Source organism: Lepidothrix coronata, unplaced genomic scaffold (assembly GCF_001604755.1).
Source record: "Lepidothrix coronata isolate B3197 unplaced genomic scaffold, Lepidothrix_coronata-1.0 Scaffold229, whole genome shotgun sequence".
Classification (NCBI taxonomy): domain Eukaryota; kingdom Metazoa; phylum Chordata; class Aves; order Passeriformes; family Pipridae; genus Lepidothrix; species Lepidothrix coronata.
The window spans coordinates 262,619-287,743 of NW_016690409.1; the positions used below are offsets into that span (position 1 = coordinate 262,619).

The 25,125-nt window shown below is 45.6% G+C and overlaps 2 protein-coding genes across 2 annotated transcripts; both read right to left on the reverse strand.

The window, feature by feature from the left end:
• Positions 1–1,202: 1,202 nt before the first annotated feature.
• KRT20 (keratin 20) lies at positions 1,203–5,559 on the reverse strand. Its single transcript, XM_017834088.1, has 8 exons — positions 5,115–5,559; positions 4,270–4,352; positions 3,911–4,067; positions 3,270–3,431; positions 3,063–3,188; positions 2,690–2,910; positions 2,095–2,135; positions 1,203–1,449 (listed from the first exon to the last, which is right to left on the reverse strand). The coding sequence occupies exons 1-8, from the start codon at positions 5,532–5,534 to the stop codon at positions 1,352–1,354; spliced, it is 1,308 nt and encodes a 435-aa protein (XP_017689577.1). The 5' UTR covers positions 5,535–5,559; the 3' UTR covers positions 1,203–1,351.
• Positions 5,560–14,732: 9,173 nt separating this feature from the next.
• Positions 14,733–24,541, reverse strand: LOC108506750 (keratin, type I cytoskeletal 23-like). The gene is made up of 8 exons (XM_017834085.1): positions 23,990–24,541; positions 20,457–20,539; positions 19,410–19,566; positions 17,745–17,906; positions 17,526–17,651; positions 16,574–16,794; positions 15,882–15,907; positions 14,733–15,225 (listed from the first exon to the last, which is right to left on the reverse strand). The coding sequence occupies exons 1-8, from the start codon at positions 24,539–24,541 to the stop codon at positions 15,122–15,124; spliced, it is 1,431 nt and encodes a 476-aa protein (XP_017689574.1). The 3' UTR covers positions 14,733–15,121.
• Between the last annotated feature and the right edge of the window lie 584 nt (positions 24,542–25,125).

The following is a 25,125-nucleotide window of genomic DNA, read 5'->3' on the forward strand; positions in this document are numbered from 1 at the left end:
TCTTCTGGCAGGAGCCTCTGCTGGATTAGTGCTCCTGGATGCTTCATAGGAAACAAGAAAAGTGACCATCAGGTGTCTGAGGGCACATGGGCATTAAAGAGCTGCAGGGTGATCATTAATAGGAAAACATAAATATACTGGATTGTGCCCAGTAGGATTTGGAATTGGGTTTTCTGTGCTAACCCTTTTATCATCGAACTCCCTCGATGTGATTTGCATATAGTCTGTAGCATATAGCATATCCCAGTTTGTACTTTGGACTGAAAACTGACCACTGTTTCTGGTAAATAGTTCGCTGTTATCTCAAAATTACAAATCTAAAGATCAAATGTAGCGCTTCTGGGTGCAGGTTTGGGCACGGGAACCCTCCCAGACCAGTGTGTTTTTTCTTTTGAAGTTATTTTGGTATGGTTACCCTGGCTTAATTATATCATTGGATTTGTCAACTGAAATGAGTTAATTTTTGATTTCTCTGCACCCAGGGGCAGGGGTGCTTTTGGGGCAGAAAGGAGCGGAAGATCAAAGGTGCAAGTAAAGCTTTTCCGTGGAAAGGAGCTGATAGCCTGGTCTCAGTGACTCGGGGCAGGGAGAGCAGAGGATTAGGATTAGTTCTTTGGCAGCTGTTTGTGTTCAGTAAATGACACCGGACAGGTGAGGTTTCAAAGGGAAGAGCTTTTTGTGTTTGTGTTCTCAAGGGGAAAATGTAAACTCCTGGGACTGAGGATCCAGGTGTGGCACGGGGGCCTCCCTGTGGGATAGGGAACCTTATTGGCCTAGAAAGGTTTGACAGAGGTGGGGGTTGTTTCAAATAGATTCTTCTTCATAAAGTATCTTGGCTTGCTGTAGTCCTTGGTGCCATGATCATTCACAGGGGGTGAAAAATATCAAATAGGCTACTTCAATTTATTTATTCCCATTAATTTATTATGAAAAACAAAATTGACACTTCTTGTTTATTTGAAAATCAGGTTTTTGTGAAGCTGCCTTACTTTTGAGTGGGAGTTTGTGTTCAGAAAAGGTGTGCTGTATTGATATCTTAAGGCATGTAAAAACCCTAATACTTCTGTTTTTATCTGTCTTGGAAGCAGTTACACATTTATACCAGGCTGATTAGATTTTTTTCAATAAAGCTACTTAATCACCATGTAAGTAAACCCAAAGTCTTGTAAGTTGTAACTTACTGATTTTTATTAACACTCCCCCCCAATAATAACAATTATTTGAGCTTTGATAATTTGGCATTTTTCAACCCTGCTGGGGTGCAGGGAGAATTAGATGGGATTCTTTATAAATATTTTAGCTTTGGCATCAGGTCCAGGAAGCTCAGAGGCATCTCCTCTGCTGGTGCCATTTACATCTTCTCTTCGAACTCTCTGACCTCAGAGGAGACGACCTTGCCATCAACCACTTCCTCAACTATTGTCTTGATCTTCTTCATTTTACTTGATTCTGCAAAAAATGGAAAAGAGAATTAATTACTTGCAATGTGCACTGACAGAGTCATGTTGCTGCAGTACTGGCAGCCAGTGAGGAAATAGTGAAAAGCGTCTTCAGTCCACAGGTACTTGAGGTAAACTTTTGGGGTGTGCAGGATATGCTTTCTTTTCTGTCAGATGTTCAGTGGACAGTGGGTTCAATAACTCTCTATCCCTCTGATAGTTTTGCTTCAGTTTAGTGCAAACTTGTAGACCTAAAACCTTGGAATAGTCTTACACCAAAATGAATATTTTTGCTATTAAACTGAATATGTTGTTTGGGAGCCTTGATCTCTGTGTGCAGTGAGCGAGGAGAAGCAGATGCTTCTGCAGTTCTCCAGAGGGGACTTCAGTAACTCTCTTGTTCTCTTTGAGAGGAGTCACAGAATCACTGAGTTGGTGACTCTGTGGTTTTACACTGGGCACCTGAATGATATACATAAACCCAGGCTTTGTGTAGTCCCTGCAGGGTAACTATTCATATATTTGATTGCTTTCTTGGTGTGAGATTCTATTGGCTGATTATTTGCTGTGAAGCTGTTGTTTTATATCAGGCTGTGTCATTCCATAACATTTCATCAGGCAGCCATCAAAACAGAAGGAAGTTGGTGGGACATACCTTTTTCAAGCTCTGCTGTAGCTACTTCCAATTCGAATTGCCTGTTCAAATGATAAATTAGAAAATATAAATATATGGGACCTAATGGATTGAAGAAACATCCTTGTACATTTCCCATGCATTTGATCAGGACAGGTAATGCCCTTTCATCAAGACATTAAAATGAATTCTCTCTGGTAAAGTAAAACTTGCTGAGCATAAGCTGTAGGTGCCATTAATCTGCAGACTCATCTCTACAATGCCAGGACTTCAGCTCATGCCCAGTGAGCCAGTTCCTGAGCCAGAACAGCTGAACAGGCAGAACCTGGGGGGAAGATCCACTGCCTGCTTGCCCAGCATGGACAAGTCCCTCCAAAACTGAATGACGGATGCTCCTGGTGTGTGAACACCGACCCGGTTACCCAGCTCACAGAGGAACAGTCTGTAGGCTGAGAGAGCCCACCTCAAAATTCACAGCAGCTTCAGCAACCCAGCCTGAACTGCAGCCTGCTGTGACTCTGCGCCTGGGAACTGGGCAGTGGACTCTCCCAGCCCAAAGCAGCTGGAGAGCGGCAGATTTACAGGAAACCCAACGCGCAAGGCCGTGTGTGCTCACCCGCTCTCCTCTCCCTCCAGCAGCCGGCGGTACGTGGCGATCTCCATCTCCAGGCGAGTCTTGATATCCAGCAGGTTGCTGTAGGCGCTGTTCTGAGCCTCCATGTCGGCTCGGAGCTGCCTCAGCTGAGCCTCCAGGCTGGCGATGGTTGCCTGGATCTGGGAGATCTGGTAGCTGTACCGTGCTTCTGTCTCAGCCACCGAGGCCTCGAGGGTCTGTTTCTGCAGCCGACGGGAAGAACAGAGACGTTTTATTCGGAGGATATGGTTTTGTGTTAAAATAACCTTTTGATTGTAAAGCCCCTCATTTCTATATTTATCCGTGTAACTGTCTGCTATCAGCAGTCCTTATTTCAACGCTCTCTGTTATTTACCATGTTCAGCTGGGACTGTAATTCCAGCTCCAGGCTCTGGTAGATCTGTCTGCGTTCCGTGATCTCTTTCCTCTGGACCTGGAGCTGTTCAACGTTGACGGCAACTTCCTGGTTCAGTTCTGCTGTCTGGAGTGAGGAACGGAGGGACTGTGAACTGCAGCCAGGCACGACCGGGGGCGCTGCTGATGTTTAAGCAGTTGGCCTTACCTGCTTTTCAAAGTGTTCTTTGGCTTCTTGGCGGTTCTTTTCTGCCATTTCTTCGTACTGCTTTCTCATGTTTTCCATAATAGCTGCCAGGTCAGTGGCAGGAGCAGCATCCACGGCCACGTTCACGGAGCCGCTCACCTCTTTGCGCAGCCGGTTGCAGTCCTGCAGGAAGGGGGACTTGGTTAGCACCAGCTGCAGGGAGCTCTCACTCCTGGGTGTTGGAACCAGACTCAAAATCGACACTCAGAGCAGTAATCCTTAAATAGCACCTCAGGGCAAGACAACTTAATCACCTCATAAGTACTGTTTACTATTTTGTAGCAATAAATGCTATATCATAGGTAAATGTCTTATGATTTCCTCAGGACTGGATCTGTGGAATAGGGGTAGAAGTCATGGCTCCCATTTGTGTAATTTTTGGGGTAGCAACTCCTAAACCATAAATCATTATTTGAGAAAACCTTCACTCCTTCAGTCCTGAAATGGAGGAGTGTTCAGCCTTTGATCCCTGACAGCTTGGACGTCCCTTAGTGCCACACACGGTTATGCTGCTTCCAGGAAGCATAAAAATGCTTCCTAGTGAGGCTGTTTATGTTTTCCACTTAAAACCCCTCTCCCTGGCAGCGCTCAGCTGCTCTCACCTCCTCATGGTTCTTCTTAAGGAAGATGAGTTCCTCGTTCACGCCCTCAATCTGGGCCTCCAGGTCAGCTTGGGTCAGAGTCAGGTCATCACGGACACGGAGCAGCCCCGCAATGTCGCCCTCCACACTCTGCTTGAGCAGGTGCTCGTTCTCAAACCTGTACAAGAGGGTGTCTTTTGTCATCACTGGAGTGCAACAGTTTGGTGTAAATGCTGGAATCAGTAATTTCCACAGTCGTGAAATGTTCACTAAACTTTAAGTTGGAAAATATTCACTTCTCAGCACTGATGCCAGTAACTAGAAGCTTTCCTAAGTAAGAGGAGCAGGAAAAAGAATTGATATAAAATCATGGAACTTACTTCAGTCTAAAGTCATCAGCAGCCAGCTTGGCATTGTCAATCTGCAGGACGAGCCTGGCATTTTCCAGCTGGGCAGCAGCAATCTAAAGGGAATGGTGGACAAGCAATGGAGCTTTGCAGAGAAATGCACTCTTGATCCTTTCCTGGGAATGAGTACTGCAGGAGGGCTTCATCCCACATCACTTCAGCTGTCTGTCAGTCAGCTGGGTTTAAGCTAAGTTCCCTCTGAAGTGCATGGAAAGAATTAGGGATCTCCAAAAGGCAAATTGTCCTGTCATAAACTAAGTGTATCAAATGGAATGAACTGCTCTCTGAAGGGATCTGCTTTTAAAGGCTGGGAAATAGCACTGATATAAGAGGAGAAAGATTGAAGGAAGTTCTGGAAATATGATTTGACAAACCTGTCAGCTAATTGCTGGGAATATTTCTTGGTTTCCAGTGGTAATTTACTATTTTAAGTAGTGATCTATTATTTTTTTCTGAGCATTTGCCCTTCTTTTCTAAAAACCCACTTTGAAATAGACAATTGCTAAACTATATTTAAATATGTAGATTACCATTGGTACTTTCCCTAATTAAAATCACCCAAGGCAAATATCGTAGAATTAGTTAATTTTGAGTCAAAGGTTTTTCATGTGTAAGATTACTCACATCTGCAGGCATATATCTGGTATTACAAATGACGTAAAATCTGTAACTAATTTGTAGCTGAGCAAAATTAAGCATTTATTTTCCTCAGCTGAGACAACTGCAGTTTGAAAAAGTACATTTCCTACAATGGATTATTCCCTGTCTCCCCAGTAACCGCAATTCCTACATTTACAGAGGGCTCTGGGATCTCTTACCTTGCTTCGGAGTTCTTCAATGGTTTTGAAGTAGGAGCTGTAGTCCTGCCCTACACTTACGGTGTTCTTCTCGTACCACTCCTTGATCTGCTTCTCGATCAGGGCGTTTGCCTTCTCCAGGGAGCGCACCCTCTCCAGGTAGGAAGCCAAGCGGTCGTTGAGGTTCTGCATAGTGGATTTTTCGTTGCCAGCGAGCAGGACATCGTTGCCAGTGATGCTGAGCTGGAGGCCCCCGCCGAGGCCTTGGTCGAAGCTGGTGCTGGTGGAGATGCGGGTGCCGTAGCCCCCGGCCCCCCCGTAGACACTGGGTGCCTGGATCTTCTGGAGGGACATTTTCCTGGAGGTCCGACCGCTGACACTGGGTGCGGATTGGAGGCGGCTGCTGGTGCCCCACTGGATGCTGCGGGTGGAGAAGGCCATTTGTGCTCTTGGTCTGCTGGAAGGAGCCAGGTGAATCAGCACGGGCAGAGATGGGCAGTGAGGAGCTGTGTGTGTGCTGTGCACCTTTATACCGGGTCCAGGAGGAAGCAGAGTGGCTGCAAACCCCACCTCTGTTGACACAGAATGTCACTGGTGTCAGCACAAAGAGCACATAGGATATTGCCCCCCCCTCCCCATGATAGAGAGTGATTTTCATCTGTTCATGTTTGAGGAAACACTCCCCAGGTAGTCTGGCTTGCTTTGTTAGTGTTTTGAGTAAAAGATAAAGCACAAATGATCTGCTGAATCATTTATAACCGTGTACTTGCAGCCATCCTCTCTGTAGCCCTTTGGAACAAAGGACTAGGTTCTTACCCCCCTGTGCAGTGCATGAATTTAAAATGAGAGTTGCCTGTATGTGACAAGAGACTTATAACATTTATATTTGCAATCAAGTGTGTATTTCTGTTGACTAAGCAATAATTTGGGCCTCAGGACAGTCTAGAACAGTGTATAAATGACTAGAAAGGAGGCAGCTGTACTTCCATGTGAATTTATTTCATAGTAAGCACAAACCAATGTCCACACTGCCAGTGGAGAGTGGAGGCTGTTGCTGTCAGCTTGCACTGAATGTGTATTTGTTTGGTATTAGAAAACCCTTGCAAGTGGAACTCAAGCTTTCAGTACAGTCGAAATTAAGCAGGAAGAGTATTTCTTTGTCCCTAAATGAAGTAAGAGGAATGAGAATATTGGAGGCCTTCACTGCCCACTGTGTTTCACATGAGGTGAGACACTGAGGTCCATGGAGTGGCAGGAGGTGTTGAGCTCCAGCTTCCAGCAGAATGAGCCTCCAGCCCTCCTGTGTGGCTGAAGTTAAAGCAATCCTCCTGCCTCATCAGTATTCCAGAGACCACCAGTGCCGTGCTGGGGGGTCCGTCCCCAGCCCGGGGGCTGTGACTGTTGACAGGAAACCAGCTGCCTTTGCAGGGCATGGAGAAGCCCAACAGTCCTGCTGCTGATCGTGCTGAGGGTCCTGAGCTGAGCGTGGTGCACACCTTGGATACAGAAAACTCAGGGAGAATGTGGGAAGCAGGGGAAGACCCTGATTGCTGCGGGGCTGTTGGTGCTGCAGGGGAGCAGGTGGCTGGTGTGCACTGGGACAGCGTGGAGGGGCAGCTCCTGGGGCATTGCACTGACAGTGCTGTGGTGTGTTATTGGTGGAGTCAGGGGGAACAATGAGCACACGTGGCTTGTGTGAGGGAGAGCAGCTGCTGTACCTGCTGATCTCCCACCCCGGGGCAAGGAGATTGGTGAGACACCGAGCTTTGGGGGCATCAAACTGTGTATGGAGGCACCTTCACGTTTCTGAGAACACCCAGCCCGGGATATTGGGGAATCAGTACTGCCAAATTTTTTAAGCTACTGCACTAGGGATTAGTCTAACTAGTACTGGCTCAAGGCAGAGAGTAAAACTGTCCTACTTACACACAGCTTCCAAACCTAAATGATCAGTGTCCAAGGCAGGACTTTTTTCTGGGAGGATGCTGTGGATTGTCCTTGGACCTTGAACGTCTTTGGGTGTAACTGATAATAAAAAACATTTATGAGATGTGAAACCAAAGTACACAGGCCATGACATTTGGTCTGTCATTATAGAGACTCAAGGTGGGTCATCTTTGGTTCATTAAAATTATTCAGGCTGAGTAAGAATTGATCATCTTAGCAGGGCAGAGCTTACACCTTTATAGCTATAAGAGGAGTACAGAAGAGATCCTGCTGCACTTACATCTCTCAGCTCTGTATCTCACTCCTAGATCTCTGCAGGATCTTGTGACAGTATATTTGAGAAAACATTCTGCTTTGTCTTCTCAGTATTTACTGAAATTAGTTTCCATATAACCTTGCTGGTGCTTTTTCTAAACATCACTTGGAGGTTCTATTTTTTTCTCTTAGTGAGCAAAAGACAAAAAATTCAGGGATCTTAATTAAAGTGGTAGACAGGCTTAGGTGAGACATTTGCTTTGTGTTATAGCTCTGCAGCTTTAGTTCAGGGTCAACCTCCAGCAGCTATGTTCTTTCCAGAGCCCTCTGGACTATCAAGTAGAAATGTCTGAGGTGGATGCAAGGGGAAGCACAGAGCAATGGCATCATGAAGACCTGGTGTGAAAAGATATTGGGCTGAATTTTCTTAGTGGTGTTTTTCTTCTTTTCTCAAATGTACAGGACAGTCTGTGGGTTCATGGGTAACACTTCCTTCGGTGACGTGCTCTGTCAGAGGAGATTTTCTGTAGACATAATAAAACATTATAGCAACGCTAATAAATTTTCTGATTTCACGAATAAACTTCTGTGTGGCAGAAGTTTAATGGTGTTACAGAGCCGTGGAGATAAGTCCTGCAGGGCTCTGATAACGTGAATGCCAGTCAGGCTGACTCACCTGTGCCAACCAGCCACAGGCAACCAGTCTGGAGAGTTCAAGGAAAAAAGACACACCCAGCTCTGGGGCTGTGTTTCTGCTGCCTTTAGGTGGAACAGATGCTTCTCTTTTGGCTGACTTAGAGATTTGAATAAGGCGAAGTCTTTTAGTTCAGTCTTTAGCAAATATCCATTCTAGGGGTGAAATCCAGCAACCTGTTTGTTGGTCCCTGTAACTGTGTTTGGGTTTGGTGCCATAAGAGTTTGAATCTGAAAGATCTACGCTACAGTCCTGAAAGGACTTCTGCTGTGCAAAGTGCATTCAGGGGAGAGATATTCCTTGTTTGATATTCCAGCCATATTACAGTTTTCAATATCTCTGGGTCTGAGAAATTCCCTCCCCCTCAGCTACCTTGGCACCGCTGTAAATGCCAGTGCTGCACCCTGGAAGCCTGCTCTGTCCAAAGAGCAAAGCAAGGTGTTTTGTGCTTTGCTGAATGGGATCAGACAAGAGAAAGGTCCAGGTGCAGTCACCAACTCCTCTGGGTTCACCTGAGCCCTGAACATTTGCAGCCTTACACTGTCTGTGCCTCGCATACATTTTTTCCCTCATTTCCCTCTCCTTTTTATCTTCTGTCCAATGAAAACACCTCTATCTTCAAACCGCTGCACCTTGTTTCTTTCTGCTTGGAGCTTTGACCAGAGGGGTAAGTTAAAGCATTACTTTAAATATTTATGGTACTTAGAGAAGCGTTCCAGCTCTTGGAGTGGTGCACGAGGCAGTGTGTGGGTTCCATCCCTCCTCAGCCACAGGTGGAAAATGAAAGTCAGGAGCTGCCTTTCCTGTCTCAGCTGCTCTCCTCCAACAGAATCAGATCTCAGTGCCAACAAAAACAGCTCCAGGCCACACAAACGAACCTTCTCTTTTCTCTCCCCTAAAAGTGCCATTAAGATCAGCTCTAACATGGGACTGCAGGCAGATCTCTCTCTTGTAAAAACCCTGAGCAACCAGGGTGTCAGGGTAAGGAGAAAACCAGTGAACTGGAGAGAATTCCAGCTTACTGGTTTTCTCAGTTCCATAATGCTGGAGTAGTTCAGCATCCATGAGAAAACCTTACATATTCATACGATTCAGGAGGCAAATACAATTTTCATGACCCTGTGCAAATATATGCACACACTGAGCGTGCACCATAAAGGATATGTGCAAACACAGTGCACTGCAAGTGTTCACAGCTGTGTAGATTTTTTTACTGGCCTTAAAAAAAAAAAAAATCCTTGTGGTTTTGGGGACCTGACTTGTGTCCTGCTTGGAGCCCCCAGATCAGAATTAAAACTCAATTTTCCCCCAGGGTACAATTGCACTCGTACTGCCAGGAGGTGCCTGGGCAGAGGCAGGGCTGCAGCTTCTTGTTCAGAACTTCTCTGGAAAACCATCCTTTCAGTGCATCCCAGTGACCCCACGGCATCCCCTCTCCCGGGGTTTGTGCAACCAGGAGCAAGCTATGGGCTACCTGGAACCCGAAATACCATCCCAGCATCGGGATCTGCAGCAGGCAATCAGGTATCCAAAAAAATCCTAATAAAGGAAACGAGCCAAAAATCCGTCTTCATACTCCCCTGGAGGAAGTTTGGCACTGTGACGGGTGTTCATTACACAAGTGCTGCAGCAGAAATTTCCAGTTAGAAGCTGTTGGCAGCCGCGGGAGCCCCGGAGGAGCTCAGGGCCGGGACAGATCTCGGGCTCCGTGCGGATCTCCCTGGTTGTCACTAGAGGCCACCAGCGGCCTTCGGAACGGAGCTCTCCAGCCCTCCCGCGCCGGGAGAGTCCGCGCGGAGCCGAGCGAGGGCTGGAACTCGCGGGTTACATAACGAAACGGCTCGTAGATCCATCCACACTTCCCTCGATCCAGAAGAAACTCGTGGCCAAACATTTAAAGAAATATTTCTCTGCGGAGCCACCGGCTGTAATGCAAGTGCTGTGTAAGGAGTGGGTTTGGAAGCAGTGGCAGGAAGTATGAGCTGTCTTTCTAAATCTTGACAGCTAAATCTTTGAGAGCAGGATGTTCATTATCACTTAAAATTACACCCTTCGTTATGAAGATCTGAGTATCTCAGTTTTTAGGCAGTGATAAACTCTAAAGAAAAGGTTACTTTGGTTGTGTCTCTATGGTTTTTGTTACCCACAGTAGCGCTGTTATTTCCAGTGGATCCATTCCCAGAATGTCTTGGTGACTGGTTTGAGACTGTCTCTGGTGAGATTAACCTGGAAGCAGAGCCTGGGTGCTGAAACAGCTTCCAAAAATTGGTCATTTGTCTCACTAATAAGGCCTAAAACAGTGATTTTTTTGCCTGCACTGATAACTTCACAATCACAATTCCTGTCTGCTTGCAGCAACGTTACGGATTTCCTGCCTAGAAATTACTCTGGCAAGAGTCTCTCCCAGTGTATTTGTTTGATGCATTTGATGTTTTCGTTTCTCGTATGGATGGTTTGGGGGTGCAGAGGCAGCACACCACTGACTTCTGTTCTAAGGAGGAACTGTAGGTCGTAGCTACTTCAGCCTGTTTGTTTCTCCTTTTCCCTGCCTGCTCCAACCTCCAACCAGTTATTCCTCTTAATTGAAATACATTTTTCTCAAATTATATTCCTCATTTTTGTTGCTTTCTGTAGAGCCTAATAACAGCCCGTCACATTGACTCCTTTGGACTTGTCCTTAGGACATTGGAAAGCCAAAAAATTTACCCTTGAAGTCTAGATAGTTATTGAAAGTGTTTTTACCACAGCTGGTGTTATGATTTTATGCCTTTAAGCTTCTGATGCATATTTAGACATTCAAAAGGCAAATTAAGGTGTCCAGGAGAAGCAGCCCTGCACCTGCCTCACCATTAGGTCATGTCCTGCACCAGGAGCTCCTGCCACAGGGACACTCCAAACTGCCAGACATTGATGCTTCTGTTTCGTGCCATATTTTTGCACACAGCTGGTTTATGGCAGCCCCAGGCTTGGGGCTCAAGTAGGTCACTTCAGTATAGTCACACAATTAAAGATGTCGTAAAAATGCAGCTTGAAAAGAAACAAAAATTTTACAGAGGGAGGAATGATGAGGAAGCCACACATAGCAAACCATTAGCTGTGATTTCTCAAAGCCAAACGTCCTGGTAGAGTCAATAATTAAAATGCTTTTGCTGTATAATGCAGGATATGGGGGGACAGGGGGTGCAGCCTCTCCAGCATTGTCTTTTCTTGCTTCCCTGTTTATAGATCCTTCCTTTTTCTAAATGATTCATACACACGAACAGGCATCTCCCAGCAAAACTTTAGAAACCTTTATAGGTCAGGGTGTGGACATTGTGAAATGTTTTACCGGCTCTTCTACCTATTCTCTCTGCTTCAATAATCCATGGAACCAGCGGGTTTAGCAGTGCTCTGAAGGAGAGATTCCCTTTCTTCTCTCTATAAATGGCTTGGTTAATTTTGCATCTGCATTAACAAGGAACAGGGAGCAAAAATCTTGCATTCTGCAGAAGTGACTGTTGATAAATAAGGCCAAGCCCTGGCAGTGTGGGGCCAGCTCCCCAGAAGAATGTGTGATTAATAGCACAAACTGTGGCTGCATTACCTCATCACACACCTCTTCCAGGGGATCAACACTTCACTTACCAGAGCTGCCTATTGTAATACACCTTAATAAGTTTTAACATTTCTACAAGTGAAATGAGCCGTGACTCATGCCCAGGCTGGAGAGCAGTCAAGGCTCTTGGAAATCACGCTGGGGATTATTCCGTGCAGGACTGCCTTAAATGGCAGGTGAAACTGCGAGGAGCCGGCTGCGAGCACTGATGGTTTCAGCCTCCTTTTATAGGCTGAGTTCCTGTGTCTTGTTGGTTTGCAGAAGTACTGTTGCATCATTCACTTAGAGTGAGAAATGCTGTTTCTTTCCTGCTCATAATTCTTTGTTATCCATTTATGGGAAATAGAATCTATTCACTTGGAGGGGGTTATTTTGTATGATACTCCAAATTTTTCATAGTGCACTTCCTTTGGTCCTGGCTCTGTCATTTCCTTGGTGTCAAAACGGCACTTGTGTGTGTATGGAATACTGAAGGAGACAAAATACCAGCTGGCAGAATTCCATCAGTTTCAATACAATTAATTAATAAAGTAATTTTTCAAGCCATACAGCATCATACTCCCAAAGATTTCCTTCTCTTCAAGCCGCTGCCCTGAGATTACAAGAAGCACCACTTGTGCCCTCTTTTAAACCCTCCCAAATACTACAAAGCCACCAAAGCCACCAGCACGGTGTTCTGTACAGGGCTCATTTCAGTCAGGCTGCTGACACAGGCACATTGAACATCATCAGAGTATGTGCAGGGTCCTGACCGACCGTAAACACTTGGAATGAATCAATGGAATTATCTCTTCCGAGCAATCAGACACAGACAGGATTGCTGTGAGTGGGGAATGGCTCTTCAGGAAGTTGTATTATCTAATAGCTGGGCTAAGTAGAAGCTGTGAAGTGATGAATTCTAATTTAGTGGCTATCAGTGACTTTCTTTGCAGCCTTGAGCAAGTTGTGTCATCTCTTTTTCCAATTTCTCAAGCAATAAAATGGGAATGATAATACTGCCCCCGTTCATTATCTCCCTGGCTTCATCTCTCAGTGTGGTGTGAGAATATGATGTTAACAGTGCATGCAAGTGGTAAATATTAGCACCATTATTTATTATTTAAGGTGCAGACCCACCCTAAATACATTTAGAAATGCATAACTTATCTACCAGAGCACAAATTCAGAGGTAATGAGTAACCAGCAGGTACAGGGCACACATGGCTGGTGACACGAGCTGTCCAGCTTCCGAGGAAACCTGGGACTGTGCAGAGTGTTTGCAGCCGTGGAAGATTCTCCAGAAACCAGCAGCTTTTGCCATAGAATATTTGCTTTCCTTTGGAAAACAGCATGTGGTGTAATGAGTATTTGTATGTTTAAGGACTAGCTGGTTTACTCCACTTAGTAAAAGAGACTTAAATGGCTGTGAGAGCCGTGGGTGCGTGGTGGTGTCAGTAACGGGGTGAGCTGGGAGGTCGGTGTGTGAGCTGTACTGGGCTCTACTGGTCTGACCAGTACAGAGCTCAATGGCACAGGGGGAAGAGAAGGCTAAAATCATCAGAGTGGTGGAGTGGAATGGGAATTGTGCTGCCTCTTAGGAATGGGAATTGTGCTGCCTCTTATCCAGCACCACTGGGACCAGAGCACAGGGCACGGGGAGCACGTCTCACCTCTGCACAGGGGACGCCTGTACAGGGCAGAGTGAAGCCAGGGCATCGCTCAGCAGTGTGAAATAAGGACAGGCGTGTTCCACACAGCACTTCAATTGCTTGTTTTCCCTTCTTCTTTCCTTGTAGTTCAGCACAATAACCCAGCACAAAGCAGATGCTTTCCTTTGATGTAGAAATAAGGGGCTACTTAGAAGTTTTTATAATTATCTGTGTCACAGCAACGCGGTTCTGCTCTGTAAATCTGGTAAATGAACCTATCTTTAAATAACTCTGAAAATTGTTCAAGAAAACCTCGGCACATTTTGTCCAGATGCTACAAACACCAGGTCTGGCTCGTTGGATCTGGTAAGCCATAAGGAAGGACACTGTTAATTAGCCAGGAGTTACTAATCCTGTATTACAAGTTTTACCCAGTTTAAAGAAACCATTAGGTAATCCATCCAATGCTTTGGGGATCTCTTTGTGCAACAAGGGTGGAGAGTTGGGGGGCGGGGGGCGAAGGGGGGGTCAGGAACTGGTCCGAACATGCCGGTAGCAGAGGGCTGTATCACAGAGATGGACTTTGTTCAGTTTAATCTGCATTTTCTTTGAAATTTTCCCTTTCCTTTGTGAGCCCTGTTTCAAAGCAAGGCAGGTAACAGGAGCCCTTTGTGAGAATCCCTCATGAGTGGGGATGAAAGGGCACGATGACAATGCCACTGACTGTGAGCCTGCCCTGGACACGCAGATGGTGACTTTGGAGTGCAAATCCTTAGCACACTCATTATGCTCCATTTTGTCTCTCTTCCTTCTGCCTTGCAGTCTTCCTCATCTAAACATCCTAATGATGTTTCTCTTTTCCTTGCCCATATTTTAGCTTTGCACAGCACTGTTTCTGTCGGGGTCTGAGCTGAGGAGGGGGAGGAAGCCTGGATGTGACTAAAGCCCGCGGGCTCTCCCTGATGTTAGCACCCAGTGCAATCACCACTCTGTCCTGACTGCAGAACCCAACAACAGAGACAGTGAACATTGATCTGAGAGATACAGTGAACATTAATATCAGACCAAATAACTGAGATGGTTTTTTGAATTATCTGGGTCACTGAGAAAGGTTGAGAGTATCTGGAAAAGTACTTACAGGCTCTGAAGGAAAGTGTGTAAAGACAGTGCAAGAAAATTTCTCTCAAGCTGAAGAATAAAGAAATGTTTCTAGGTGACTATTTTAGTAAAGTGACTTTACAACACTCCTACTCATAATGCTGTTTTCAGTGGTGACATTGAAAAGTTGTACATGGGGAATTTGAATAGTTTGCTTGTGTAAATGCTGTCTTTAACTTGTGTCACCTTTTTTCTTTCCTGTGTCCTTCCAGTTTTGTCCCTCCTGAAACAATGGGGCTTTGGCAGTCCTGAGCCATGGCGGTGGCACTGCCACAGTGGGCTGGGACATGTGTAAGGGAAAGCAAAATCAGAAATTCCAAGGAGCAGAACAAGTAATGGATAAAAATTTATTGGCTGCAGTGAGGTATATGATGAGAGGCATAAGACCAAGAAAAAAGTTGAGAGATTATTCCTTTTAAATTATAGTTAACTTGCAGAGCGGTAACTGAATCCCAGACGGAGATTCCTGCCCCGGGGAGATGTGCACGATACATCTGTCACCAGCTCAGCCAGCTGCTGACGCTGATCAGCTTCTCTTCAGCGTCTGGGTGACTAAAAGCTCTTTAAACTACCAATATCAGCTATACCCAGCTCCGTGTGGCACTTTGCAGGGTTAGGCTGCAGATCATGTTAGGAGCGAGTTCACTGCAGTGTCCCTGTCCCACGCACGGGGAGCTGGCTCACAGCACACCCTTCCCGGGGGGCTGTGGGAGCTGCTGCCGGGAGAGCCACTGCTTGGCAGGACCTTCCTTCAGGCTTGTGGGGGGATCTCGTTGATGGTGGAGGAAACCACCTCCCCGTTCACGCTGTCGTGCACAATCGCTTTGAGCTTCCGTTTGTTCAGCCCGGCGTGTTCTGGAAGAGAAGGGACTTCATTAGCTGAGGGGCAACGCTGAGACAAGGCCACGCAGGGAGAGCTTGGTTTGCAGTCCTTTACCTGCCTCTCAGCTGAGTTATCTTTGCATGTTTCCCTTTAAGTCAATATTTGTTCTTGCTCTGTGTGAAATGTGCTGCCAGAAAGTCACCCTGGGTCTGGTCCAGGTCAGGGCAAATGAATAACACAGCGACAGCCCAGCCAATGCAAATCCAGCAGATTATGCGGGATGTCTGCAGGTCATGCTCATGCCAGAATACGAGTTCCCAGACATGCAGATTTTTGGTTTGCTCTCAAGCCCTAATGCTGCTTTAGTCACCCAATGAGTCTCTGTGCCTCCTCATATCCCAGGAAGGCTTTAGTCTGGAGTCTGAGCTGTGGCCACGTGTGTGGCTGACGGCGCTGGGGCTGAGGCAGCCCAGGAGCAGCAGGCACAGCCCGACGGGCTCTGCAGGGAGCCCTTCACAGCACCCAGGAACCACTGAAAGGGTTCTCAAATACAGCCTGTGTGAGCCCTGCCTGCCACACACACCTGCCACAGCTCAGTCGGGTGAGGTTAAAATTACTCTGAGGAAAATTTGATTGGAAATGACAGTAATTAAGAGTCACTACAGAGAACAAAGTAAGAGACATTTACCTTTAGCTTCAGATTTTCTTGCTGTCCTGTAAAAATAATAGAGAGAAAATAATGGTCAGACTAATTTCAAGAAGTTTTTAATCCCCTTCTTCTCACTGATTCTAAGGAGACCTCATCCCACTAAGAGAGAAAATTAAAAAATAAAAAGGAAAAAAAAATTATGCTTTTATACCACATAAACTTTCCCCTTGGTAGGTGCTCTCACCTGGAACTGTCCCCGTGCACATTCACTATTGCTCCTGGGGAAGGTGCATTGGTTCTTGTGTATTCTGAGCTGCTCAGGTTGATCCCAGTTTGGCTTTGGACAAATCCCACCACCCTTGAGGGGCCACAGTGGCCTCCCTGCCTGAGAGTTTGGGTTCTAAAGGCTGCTAATCTTCCTTTTCAGATGAGAGAACAAAGATGAGGGCAGCACTTTCCTATGCTGAGATGGCCATGCTGTGGGAGTGGAGAACTTATTTTTTTTAATAAAAAGTTATATTAATTTAGGCAATCCAAATTACATGGATACAAGTGTCTCTGTACTTTAAGTGGCTCTGGCTTTTTATTATGATCCATCGCATTAAAATACCAACCCTTGATGTAGTATGGAACTCACAAGCTTTGATTAAGCATAAACAAACAAACAAATAAATAACTCAAATATGAGGACTCTCCTCTCATCTGTTCCAGTCGGGGCAGCTCTGCCTTACCCGTCAGCGTTCCCTTCCAGCAGCAGGCGGTACGTGGAAATTTCCTTCTCCAGGCGGGTTTTGATCCCAAGAAGAACCTTGTATTGGTTATTTTGCTGCTTCATGTCGTGACGAACCTGGCTCAGCTCTTCCTCACGCTTGGAGATGATCTGCTGCATGTTTTGAAGCGCGGCAGCGTAGTAATTCCGAGTGTCGGCCAAGGTGTCTTCCAGCATGTGTTTCTGGCAGAGCAGATAATACCAAGAACCATGATTATTATTTATGTGGTAGATATAACGCAGAAATGCCAGAGAATTTGGTCTCTAGCTAGAAGATTGCAAAATTAAGGCTGTGGTAATTTAAACACTTATGCATTTGCATAACTATTCCTGTGAAGGCAGCAGAACCACGAAGCTGTGTCGTGTGTGCATGAGAGGCAAAGCTGAGTCATTTCTCCCTGCTGTATCCGTTCTGCTCAAAGCCCTGCTCCTGGCACTGCTGCCTCTCCTGTCAGTCCTGCATGGACTGTCCGCAACTGCTCCCAAGTCTCCAGGTCACTGGGATGTGAGCTTTAACCCATACAAGAGCTGAGCAATGTTTGTGAAAGTTCCCCACCAGCATTTTTCATTTTTAACAGTTCATGCATTAAATAAGGGTTGCAAATACGAACTTTGCATTATTATCTGTCTTCTGGACGTGTTTGCTTTCTAGACCATGGAATCAGCTATCCCTTCTCCTCCCCTCCCCATATTTTGTTCTAAGGAGAGACATGAATTTTTCACTTCCTGGTGATGGTTGCTGAATCTATTTGGCATGTTCTGTCAAAGTCGAGCACCATCTGAATTCCAGTTTCCCTCCTACTTTAGCAACTGCAACAAAGTTATTCTAGGCTGTAGATTTAAATGGAGAACTGGTCCATGGCAACTTTGAGTCGGGGTAGGAGAGAGCAGCCCACGATGTCTGCAGCAGATACCTTACTTATCTGTGCCTGCAGCTCGATGTCCAGGGCCTGCAAAGTCCGTGTGAGCTCCTTGATCTCGTTCTCGTTGCGCTGGATCTCCTCGGGGTTGGGGGTTGCTGCCAGGGACAGGACTGAGCTCTGGGGAGCAGAAGCAACAGCAAAGCTTTACTGACCCTGGTCAGGCAGGTACAGCCACAGGGATCCTGGAAATGAGCAGGGAATAGCTGTTACCTGTTCTTTGTACCAGTTGTCCAGGCTCTGACGATTCTTTTCAATTATGGCCTCATAATCTTCTCTTATTTCTGCCAGAATCTTGCCTAAGTCCTCAGGAGGGGCCGCGTTTACTTTGACGTTGACTTTGAAGTCTTGTGAGGAGCGATTTGCCTGCATATCCTGTTCATGTGTTAGCAGAGGGAACAAGCAAACTCATTTATGGAAGTGGAAAGTTTTCACAGAACCACAGAATCACAGCGTGGTTTGCTGGGGGAATTGTTATATATAATAATGTTAACTTTATATATATATATATATATATATAAGGTTTATATATATATATATATAAAGTTAACATTATTTGGAAAATTTACATATTGATGTGACTTAAACCAGTGAGTTATGTTTGCTTAACTCAATAAAAATGTGTGAGAGGATCTTTTCATAGAATGTTTCTGGAAGATAGGCTTAATGAAGAAGCACTGACATTTTTTATTTATTTATCTGTTAGGAACCCAAAACCTTTGACGAAAATCTAACAGTAATTTAATCTTTCTTACCCTTTACGTTAATATTTATGGAACTATAACTAAGTTTACAGGAGAGTAATGTAAAAGTTCTATGTAATTGTTAAAGGAATAATTGGATTAAAGCATATAATTACTGTGTAAACAACATAATTACGGGACCAGTCGGGCGGGTAGGGTAACATTCCTTCTGGTGTAGCACAGCCTTCCGTGCCTGGTACCATTTTCAAAGCGCCCAGGCAGAGGAGCCTTTCGGGGTATGACATCACCGAGTGCGGATCAGCTGGACACAGGGATGGCTCTGCTGGATCCCTGCCTCCCAGAGCTATGGCTGGCTGGCAGGGGGTCAGCCAAAGGCAGCTCCCCCACCGCTGTGTAACCCCAGTGCCCGCCTCGACAGCCCGCGGACGCCGAGCAGCGCGTTGGGTTCTGCGTGAGGCAATAACTGCAAACAGCACCAGATCAAAACGAAACCAGCACGTTTCGAGCAGTGGGGTTATAAATGTGGAATAACAGAGAGCACTGGGTGTAGCTCTGGAGGAGTTCAGAGCAGCGTGGCTTTTGAGAATTATTATCTAATTATTGTGCTTGGGATTTTGCAAGAATGAGTAATTTTGCTTGAGTTCGCCAACCATTCTTTTTAATTTGGATCCTTCAAGAACTTAGGGTGTGCTTAGCTCAGGCCAGCCTGCTTTAGGTGACCCTGCTTGAGTAAGGGGGGTGGACAAGGAGACCTCAGGAGGTCCCTCCCAACCCTCAACCTTCTGTGAGTCTGGGAAGTGATATACCCAGGACTGAGGGAAAAGGCTGTGATGGTTAAACCCAACAGCACCCAGTAACATTTCCTATTTCCTTGAAATCTTGTATATTTGTATCTAAGTCTTTCTGAGAGCATTTCTGTCCAATCTGTCAGTTATTAGTAGCTGTGCATGACAGATGGGTGGGAGAGACTACAACAGCCTGTTCTCTCTGAAACCCTGGTGTAATTGGTAAAGCAGACACAGACTTTGTGCCTCATCTGACTCTCATTGGCTGCTTCAGAAACAGGATCAAACTGAATCATCAATCCCACTTACAGGCTGTGGGTCTTACTCAGTTAATTACATGTTAGCAAAGATTTGAGCGATAGGATTTTACCAAGTGGAACTTTTTCTACCTCCTCGTGGTCTTTCCTCCTGAGGATGTGCTCTTCTCTCAAGCCCTCGATTTCCATTTCCAGATCTGTGTTAATAATGGTCAGGCCGTCGAGCTCCTTCCGCAGGTTCTCCACATCCAGCTGCACTCCCTGCCTGCGACACTTCTCCGCTTCGTATCTTTATGAGGAAAGAGGACACAAGGTGCGTGTTGAGAGCTGCCCAACTCAGGCTCTGGCATACGGAACATCAAAGAGAAGTTAGACGTGCTCAAGTCCTGTGTGTGGGCAACCAGAGAGAACAAACAACCGAGGGAACAAATTCTGTTTCTAAAATATGCTGTTGGAATATTTTTGAATAGTCTTAGCAATAAGATGGGTTTCACTATTTTTGTATTTCGTTTTCCTTTCTCCCTCACAAACTCCTCTTATATAGTAAGAAATAAAATCGCTCTTTCTTTCACTTCCCTTTTTGCACTTTAATATTCACCAGGTTGTGAAAGCTTTGAGAATATGATTCTCTGAAAACAGTCCCAGCAATCAATGAGTGCTGTAGTTTTTCCAAAATGGTAATTTTTCAGGCCTTCAGAAGACAGGAAAAATCTGAAGGAAGCCAGTTATTCCCATTCCTCTCTAACCTCTTGCAGTGTCTGCACTGAGCGGCAGGCAGGGAGATGCTGCCATGGGCAGAAGAGGTGATAAATCCAGGAAATAGATTTGGGCTGGACTGGGAAGTGCAGTGCATAGAGGGGATAATTTGTAATCCCATAATTTGTAATCCCAGATGACAGTTTTAAGTGCCTTTTGTCACAAGTATCAAGTGTCTGCTGTCAAACCTGCTCCTCAGGACCTACACTAAGTATCATAAACAGGGTGACTCAAGGTTCTTCAGCAATCATTTGTGGGTTTTACATACTTTGGGGGTTTTTTTCCCTGCTCTACATTGTTTTTATTCATCCAGTATCACCAGAGAACCTCAGTAAAATCACTTCGCTGTTGGATTCGCAAGAAAAAACAATGTTTTGCTTAATCCTCTTTCAAACTTGATCAGGAAACCAAAGAAGAGCTTACTTGAGCCTGAAGTCTTCAGAAGCCATGTTAGCGTTATCGATTTGTAAAAGGATACTGGCATTGGTGATCTTGCCATCCTCAATCTGGAAAACAGAGAATCCCACAGGAGACTCAGTGTGGCCATGGGGTGACAGTAGATAACCCGTGCTGGTTTAGCCTCCCTGCTGCTTGAGAATTTCCATGTAACAAGAGCCCAAGAATTTCCATGTAACAAGAATAACAGCAGCTCAGTTTCCTGATTCCTTTAGATGTTCTGCAATTTTTGTCCATAATCTTACTTTACTCTTAGTCTTACTTTTTTGGGTATGAATCAAGAGTTGTCACCTTATTCCTGGCCAGGTAGAGGATATGATTTGTATTACACAAACTTCATGGTTTATTACAGAGTAACAGTCACTGCCTTGCTCTGGTTCTGTGACCGGATTTTGATCCTGTTCAGCGTCGCTGACAAAGCTGCCTTGGGCATCTTTAGAGCAAATTTCAGTAAGAACCATTAAGCTGTGTCTGAGTACAATCAAGTGCTGGCATTAATGATATACTAAAAAGCAGCACGTGCCTGCACACCTTGCTGAGTCGGTGTTGTGATGCAGAGACACCACAGGGGTGGTGGCAGCGACTCCCGGGCAGGGCCCTCGATCCACCACAGGCTTCAGCCTGGAGTCACATGGACAATGCCACTGGCATGGAGTTGTGTTCCATTCAGTTATTCACCTGTAACTCCAGCAGCACGGACTGATCAGTTCATGTTTCTGATTTTGCTTTGGGATTTGAAAATTGCCCAAAAAGGTGCAAGAGGAAGCACAACTCCCTAATTCCTTTAGTGTACTCAGCACACACTGGAAAGTCTTGTGAGCCCCTGATAATATGGAATGGCTTTTAACTATAGATCTGAATGCAAAAAGCTCAGCATTGTGTTCAAAATCTTTGGAAGAATTCCAGCAGGAACCCACACATAATTCTCAGGAAATCATAAATGTAGGGCATTGAGTCCTTTTCTAACAGAGAGGAAAGAGGAGTGTGGTCACAATAGCACCAGTCACCTTCACTCAGCACCCACAGAGCACACCAAGGGGCATCATGGCTGTACCAAAATCATTTACAGAGCTCTCAGCACCTTCAGGTTAAACTTCCCACACCTCAGTGAATCACAAAGAAACGAGGAAATGACAAAATTCTCCTGAAGTGTCAAAGGTTCACCTCGTGTAGTAAATAAGAAGGTGGAATGTTGAACTAATCTGTTACAGACTGTGCGTTCCTGAGCAATTAGCAGCACACCTCGGATCCTGCCCTGGGACACAATCAAGGCCAGCAGGACTATAACACCCTGAACGTGTGGCTGCCTGGAATTTGGTGTCAGAGAAGAGGCAATTCTTGAATCCAGCCTTGGAGAATGGTAAATCCTACCGTGGGACCTACAGGGTGATGAGAAAGCAACACGACTTCTTCATCTTTGTGCCATTTCATAACCACACAGGTGTAAGGAGTTGCTGTGTGACTCTTGCTATCTGAGCACTCGTGGGTGCTCTGCAGCCAGCAGGGAATCCCACATGTGCCAGCTGCCTGTTCATAATCACACAGAATTCCTCCCTGCATCCCTCGTGAATGTGGCTGTACACTAGTACCGTTCTGCAAACTCACAGATAACTTCATTAAGGACTCACATGTTGTTACATAGGAAATACACTCCAATTCCTTCTCAAACTGAGGATTTTCCAAGAAGGCTTCCTGCACTGGCTTCTTCCTCACATGTCTCGTGTCCTTTGTCCCATCTCCTGGAGTGCTCTGCAGATCACTTTGCTTATTTAGCGGCACAAGGTGTTTGAATGAGGCAGTTACCTGAAGAACAGGTGCCATTTCACTGTGTGTCTGGGTTACAGTGGATCAGGCTGGAGCAAGGCAACTTCTCACTCCAATGAAATGTTCCTCCTGAATTCAGGTATGCAGGGAAGAGTGCAGTCCAAAATGTAGGACCCAAATGATTAAATGCCTCCAAGGTTCAGACAGACAGTTTATAATAGGCTTTCTGGGTTATTGGATATAGGATCCTAACTTTGGTCTAAATTTTATTTCAGGTGCTAAATTAGTTTCACCTTTTAAATTAATGTTTAATTAATTTAATTATGGTTAATAATTGGACACTATATTTTCACTCATTTTACTGGCAGACTTGGTGCTAATTGCAATAATTTGCAGAGAAAGTTAAAATTCTGGGCTGAAGCACTGAATTGTCACCTGTAAATGATCCTTTCCTGGCCCTCCTGCCTCATCCAGCACAGCCACTGGCCTCCAGGTTCCTGTGGCCAGGCACAGCTGTTTAAGGGGTGAGAGTTAAAAATCAGTGGTTTGGGTATAGCCTATTCAAAAGTGAGGGCTTTACCCCAGTCAGCATCATGGTTTTATGCCTGTCCTTCTGAATCTTTCTAATCTATTAATTCCAAATCAACCTGAACACATCTATGTTCTTGATGAACAAGTTTTTATTTCTCTTTCAGTTAAAAAGGAAAGTGCTCCAGTGCCAGGTCTGGGGACGGTGACCTTTCTTTATCCTTAAAACAGAAATGGGTGATGACAGTTCTGGCTCTCTGTACACAGGCTGTGGTCAGAGCGCCTCATCTTCTGCCTGGAGGCAACACTTTTAACAGTGAGCACCCAGTTTGATTAAGTCCCTGGCCCCAATCAGCAAAGATACGGATTAACATCATTTCCAAGCCCTTTTGAAAAGAGTTTCTCAGGGTCTTGAGAATGCCAAGTAATAGTATTATAAAAAGTGGAGGGAAAACGACAGCATTGCATTTGGAAGAGCTTTGGGTTTTGCCCCATATGGGTATGTAAAGTTAATTACACTGATTAGTCACACAGCTGGTTACAGTGCTAAGGATGTTCATTATGAATACAGATTAATATTATGCTTAAATTTGAAGACACGTGAGTTTGGGAGATTGAAAGAGTTACTGTTGAACATTAATATTAACTACTGGCAGGAACCAGAAATTCTCCTTTTAATTATAGTGAAAACATCCACAAGGAATTTGTCACTGCTATTTTCTTAATTACAATGAAGTATTTTTCCATCTGATTACATAAGCTCATTGGTCCCAAAACTCCTGTAGTTTCATTGTCTGCTACCGCAGGAATCAAAGAGCTGGAATGCCCCAGTCTGTCTGGAGACAGCGGCAGGAGAGGGGCAGGCTCTGCTCTCCTCCTGCTTTGTAATTTGCTCGTCAAAAAGCCAGAATTCTGCCAGACGCAGTTACTCAAGCCCCAGTTTCAGTGCAGAAAGGAACACTTGGCAGCACACGGATCCCTCTGTTCTTCCAGTCTCTGCACAATCCCCCCTCCCAGCCTTTCTCGTGCCCCGTCTCCTCCTGCTGAGCACAAAGAATGTTTGTGCCCAGGCCCTGGAACCACCTTCCTGGGGATTTCTAGCATTTCAAAGGTTTTATTTAACTTCTTCAGAGGAAAGCCACCAGCATAAAGGAGAGCCCAGATTCCTTAGAAGAGCACAGAATGACACAGTCCCAGCTCTGACTTACCTGCCTTTGCATGTCAGTGACGTTTTGCTCGTACTGGTTGAAGTCATGCCTCTTTCCATGAGACTTTGTCCTGTGCCACTCTAGGATGCAGCTCTCCAGCTGAGCGTTGGCTGCTTCTAAGGCTCGCACCTTGTCCAGGTAGGCAGCCAAGCGCTCATTCAGGTTCTGCATGGTCTGTTTCTCATTGCCCCCCAGGAAGATGCTTTCCCCATGGTGCTCGCCGAAGCCTGCCCAGGGTGCCCCTCCTGCAGGCAGCCAGAGGGGTCTGGCGGAGGAGAAGGAGTGATGTGTGCTGCTGGCACCACCATCTGCACTTGACGCTCTGTAAGAAGTTCCTTGCTGGGCCAAACCACACCCTGAACTACCCCTGAGGGACCCAGAAAAAAACTGGAAAGGGCCTTGGCTGGTGCTCATGCTTAGCTCTGTGTGAATCGAACCCCGGCTTTGGCTGCCTAGCACTGAGCAGCCTCTTCGCCTTCCCTGAGCAGCTTTATGCCTTTTCCTGTGGGAGTTTCCCTTCGATGAATGACTACAGCAACAAGATTGTGTCATCACGAAACGTGCTTCCTCTTGGTCAATTCTGAAGCATTTATGAGCCTGCACACTGTTGTTGTTTGGAATCAGCCACATACCGGATTGCTTTCCTTTCGCTTGTTTGGGTTTTTTTTTCTTTTTCTTTTCATATGATAATAATGAGGTGTGGCCAAAATCCCGTAGGTGTGGAACAGGATCAGCTCTGCCTCAGACTTCTCTCTAACCCTGTAGTTAGCATGTTATGTTTTCCTGCTCGTGAGGGAGCTGGGGCAGGGATGGGGCTCTGCAGATGCTTTCTGTCCAAATTCTCAGATGTAGAATTACAGCAGCCTGTGGATCCTCAGACCCAGCATGTCCTATCTGCCGTCATTAATGACCAACAGCTTCAGCCTGTAGGAGACACCAGGCTTTAATGAAGTGATTCAACTTCTAAACTAAAAAACCTCCAGTCCGGAGTCAGTAATGCCCAGCTGTTCCCCACAGCTACCTATTCCCAGGGGAAACACATGAGAATTAGATACTTTATATTTTCTACTGATTTTCTCACGATTTGAGGTTCAGTCCTGTTTCAGTGGTCTTGTCACAATAGGCAGCAATGCAGG